Below are 3,802 nucleotides of genomic sequence, written 5' to 3'. Positions count from 1 at the left end.
ATTTAGGGGTTAAATTACATTGAAGTATTCTCGAGGGTGAAAACGGTATTTCAACAAAATAAAAGATATTACGAGCGACACAAATAGGGGCAGGTTTTAAAACCCAAAGCTAAAGGCATAACTCGCTCTATTGACAGTCATTTATTGACATGCTTCATATTTTATGAAAGTCTAGAGGAATTTAAGCTGATGAATTCTCTACTTCTCATCTTTTAGTAGATCTTTATTCACTAGTAAAGAGAACACGATGGTTGAAGATTGGGGTATATGAGTTCTTACAAACTACATGAAATACATATTCAATTATAAACGTTATTGCATATCGGTGTAAGTTAAAAGCTCATGCTCGGTGATACAGCTATCAAAAAAGTGAAATCAAACAAACTAAAAGGTTTATCAAACGAATTGACCATATATCACTTTAATCTTAAAGGGCACCATAGGGTGAGTTTGCTTATTCAGTAGATACTATGCTACTTTCCCCTTGGATGATAATTCTAGCAGATTTATGTTAACAAGAACACTGTACCAAGAAAAAAAAAATCAAATTAATTTGTTGTTCCATAGGGCCCTCTGCACCAAGAGAGTAGTATGCAGCCAATGACTCGTTTAGAGTCTCTTTGGAATGACTTTTTAATGACAAAGTTGAGACCAAATAAGATGAGAAGTAATTGAAGGTTGCATCTTTGACTTGTACCATCAATGATCCTCGACACTTTTTCTTTTCCGAATTCAATAAAATATCATATTGAAAATTCGAATCTCTAGCCTCTTAAATCGAGACATATGTGTAACTTAGGTTGGCAATGGTCCTCTGCACTTTGAACTACATAAAAGCATTGATGGTGTATTGGAAGGAAAAAGGATCACTGCGAGATGGAGAGAGAGGTCAAAGACACCTGAACTGAACCTCAGATGAACGGTTGAAGTCATCCACTCGAGGACCCAACAAGCCATTTGAACCTCAAGGTTGAAGGGATAATAATATACTACAAAATCCTACTGCTTCCAAAATGAAAAACCACCATCTCTTGAAACCTTTCTAATCTCAGGTTGTCGGTGAAAATCAATTTTTTTGGGGAACAATCCGGAGTTCTTGCCTTCCCCAGAACAATCTGATGGATTCTCTTGAAACATTGGCTTACCAGCAAGCCACGCTTGTAGTACCTCATCTATCTTTGGTTCAGGAACCAACTCTTTTTCCTTCATTTCCAAATAGTATTTATATGCATCTTCTAATTTTCCATTCAAGAAGAGACCATGTATTAAGACAATATAAGAGCTGCGATCAGGACTAATTCCATTTTCACTCATTTCATGCCATATTCTGGAAACGTTATCAAGCTGGCGCCATCGGCAAAACTTTCTGATCAACATTATGTAGGTTTCAGCAGTTGGATCACACCCCATTTTTCTCATCTTCTTCAATAACTCAAATATTTCTTCCTCCGTTCTCAGGAATCTCAAGAAGGCATGATAAGTCTGAATCGTTGGGCAGAGGCCGCGCTGCAACAGCTCCTCAAAAACCGCTCTAGCTTCATCAAATTTCCGGGCCTTGCATAGAGGTTTGATAACTGAGTTATAAGTAACAACATTTGCAATAATACCCTTCTCTTCCATTGTTTTTATGAGATTGATAGCTTCTTTCAAAAGCCTACCTTTGGCAAGAGCGTGAATGACTGCATTGTAGACTTTCCTATCAGGTTCAATTTTCATTTGCTTCATATCGTCAAAAAGCCTGAGCACCTTATAAAGGTTGCGAGCTTTTGAGTAACAAGAAATGAAACTTGCATATGAGACAGCATCATGACTGATACCTCTCTGCGTCATCTCCTTCCAAATTCTCTCGGCATCATGAAGACTGCCAATTCTATTACACCATCCATTGAGGATAATATTGAAACTCTTTACGTTAAATGGGAACACATCTTTGTTGCAAAACAGCAAATATTCAGCATCTTTCACATTTTTGCAACGGCAGAGGGCAGAGAGAAGGTTTTGAAATTCCTCTAGTCCAATGTTAAATCCAAATCTTTTATGAGCATGGAAGGTATTTATAGCTTTACCAACTTCATGAACAGCACAGTATTTCCTAATCATAATTAGAAGGGTTTGAGGTGTCACTAAAGAAGGGCCCGTTGTCCCTCCTCTCATCTCATCGATCAAGGCCCATGCCGTGTCAAACTTCCTCATTTTCCCAAGAATTGAAATCATTGAATGATATTCACGCACAGAGTGGGCATAGCCAGGCTGCTTACCAGCCCAAACAAAAAAAGTGAAAGCTGCTTCCCAGTCATTACGGATCCGAGAAAGTACTGCTACTACTAACTCTCCTGAGACCTTAATACAGCAATGCTCAAGCTTATTTTTCACTTGAATACGATTTACTTGCCTGAACCCATGAAATATATCCATAATGGCATCCACATCTCGTATCACACCCTTGTCATTCATGTTCATGTCCTCCTCTTCATGTTCTTCTCGACCATTGTCGTCATCGCTGCTCACATGATCATCATTGGCTGCATACTGACAAGATTCTTCCGAAGTTGTGTCCAAAATATTGCGGTTTGAGTTTGGAGAAATATAGGAACAAGAACAAAAGCCAAATGAGAAGACATCCCCAACATTGGAATTCAATGCAGTAGCAGTGTCGACAGTATGAATGCGTGTAGGCCATGAACTAAAACCAGAAGCCATGGTAGCACTGGTAAGAGCTCCGAGCTCAACATGTTGGGTGGATTTAACAGAAGACCGACTGAAAAATGTACGACCTAGAAGCGACAATGCACACAACTTTGATCTCATTCTTCCTTCCCACATAGCTAGCTAGCAACAATCTGCAAAAATCAGGTCATACTCTCCACATCTTATGGAGAAAGTTATGAGCTCCAAGTGTTTGTGGAAAGTTCTGAGAGAAAACCAGAGCAGAGATGAGAGAGTTCGAGTTGTACTGGGGCTGACAATCACAGTCGGAAGATTAACACGATCGGAATGATAAATACACACCGAGATGGGAGTAATATGAAACATAAACACAAATAATGATCAGAATCAAATAGGCTATTGAAAAACACACACCTAAATGGGAGTAATATCATCAGACAGAAACACAAATAAGCAGGATAAATCTCACCAACATGCATATTCCGAGGCAGCTAAAGAAACCAGAGCCAAGAAAAGAAAAGGCAAAGAAAACTCACTATTAGCAATTCGAGCTGAAAAGGAAAAAGGAACCAAATAAACCAAGAGCACATCTAGACACCTTATGGGTGAAAAGTGCAGACCTCAGATATTGAAATGGGAAAAAAAGCCGAAAAAATCACAGTGAGAGTCTTGCAAGACATACCAATGAAGTGGTAGAAGAATTGGAATCTGGGTATGGTTATGAGCGAGTCCGGTGTTTCTGTATCTGGGTTGGTTCTTTTCCCGTCGCGAACCTCAGAGAAAAGGGAGAATCGGAGCTGCGTTAAAGATCTTCCGACCAGTCTCAAATCAACCTCAGAGACGAACGGTTAAACATCTCAGAAAGGTGTTTTTCCCATTCGGGCCTTTGTGTGAAGAAGCGAGGGAGACTGAAAAATTAGCCCAGCAAAAACTTTGGATAAAAAAACCCTTTTGGAAAATAGAGTATTTTAGGCTAATTGCATTTTTACCCTATTTCAGGTTTTTGTAAACGGAGTTTTTTTTTTTTAATATTGTGATTAGGAGAACAATTTAGGGAAATATAGTGGTTTTGAAACTATTTAGAAATCTATGGTTGTTTTGGAGTTTTCGAGGGTTTGACCATCAACCTAAAAGA

At 38.8% G+C, this 3,802-nt stretch overlaps 1 protein-coding gene across 4 annotated transcripts; it reads right to left on the bottom strand.

Annotated features, from left to right (window-relative positions):
- Positions 1-292: 292 nt before the first annotated feature.
- On the bottom strand, positions 293-3,594 carry LOC120083362 (pentatricopeptide repeat-containing protein At5g15010, mitochondrial-like). 4 transcript variants are annotated; one of them, XM_039039097.1, is made up of 3 exons: positions 3,350-3,594; positions 3,137-3,218; positions 293-2,959 (listed from the first exon to the last, which is right to left on the bottom strand). In XM_039039097.1, exon 3 carries the CDS (start codon positions 2,821-2,823, stop codon positions 1,000-1,002), a length of 1,824 nt encoding a protein of 607 aa, XP_038895025.1. In that variant the 5' UTR covers positions 2,824-2,959; positions 3,137-3,218; positions 3,350-3,594; the 3' UTR covers positions 293-999. The 4 variants fall into 4 exon arrangements, with proteins under 4 accessions (XP_038895025.1, XP_038895032.1, XP_038895051.1 ...); XM_039039104.1 differs by having other exon boundaries at positions 3,204-3,218; XM_039039123.1 differs by having other exon boundaries at positions 3,137-3,158.
- Positions 3,595-3,802: the final 208 nt, after the last annotated feature.

This window comes from Benincasa hispida, chromosome 1 (assembly GCF_009727055.1).
Source record: "Benincasa hispida cultivar B227 chromosome 1, ASM972705v1, whole genome shotgun sequence".
NCBI classification, from domain to species: Eukaryota; Viridiplantae; Streptophyta; class Magnoliopsida; order Cucurbitales; family Cucurbitaceae; genus Benincasa; species Benincasa hispida.
Note: the sequence above shows the minus strand (reverse complement) of the source record. Positions and strands in the feature narration are given on the sequence as shown.

Excerpts from the sequence above, each read along its gene's own strand:
- LOC120083362 (XM_039039097.1), bottom strand. The coding sequence starts at position 2,823 with ATGTGGGAAGGAAGAATGAGATCAAAGTTGTGTGCATTGTCGCTTCTA.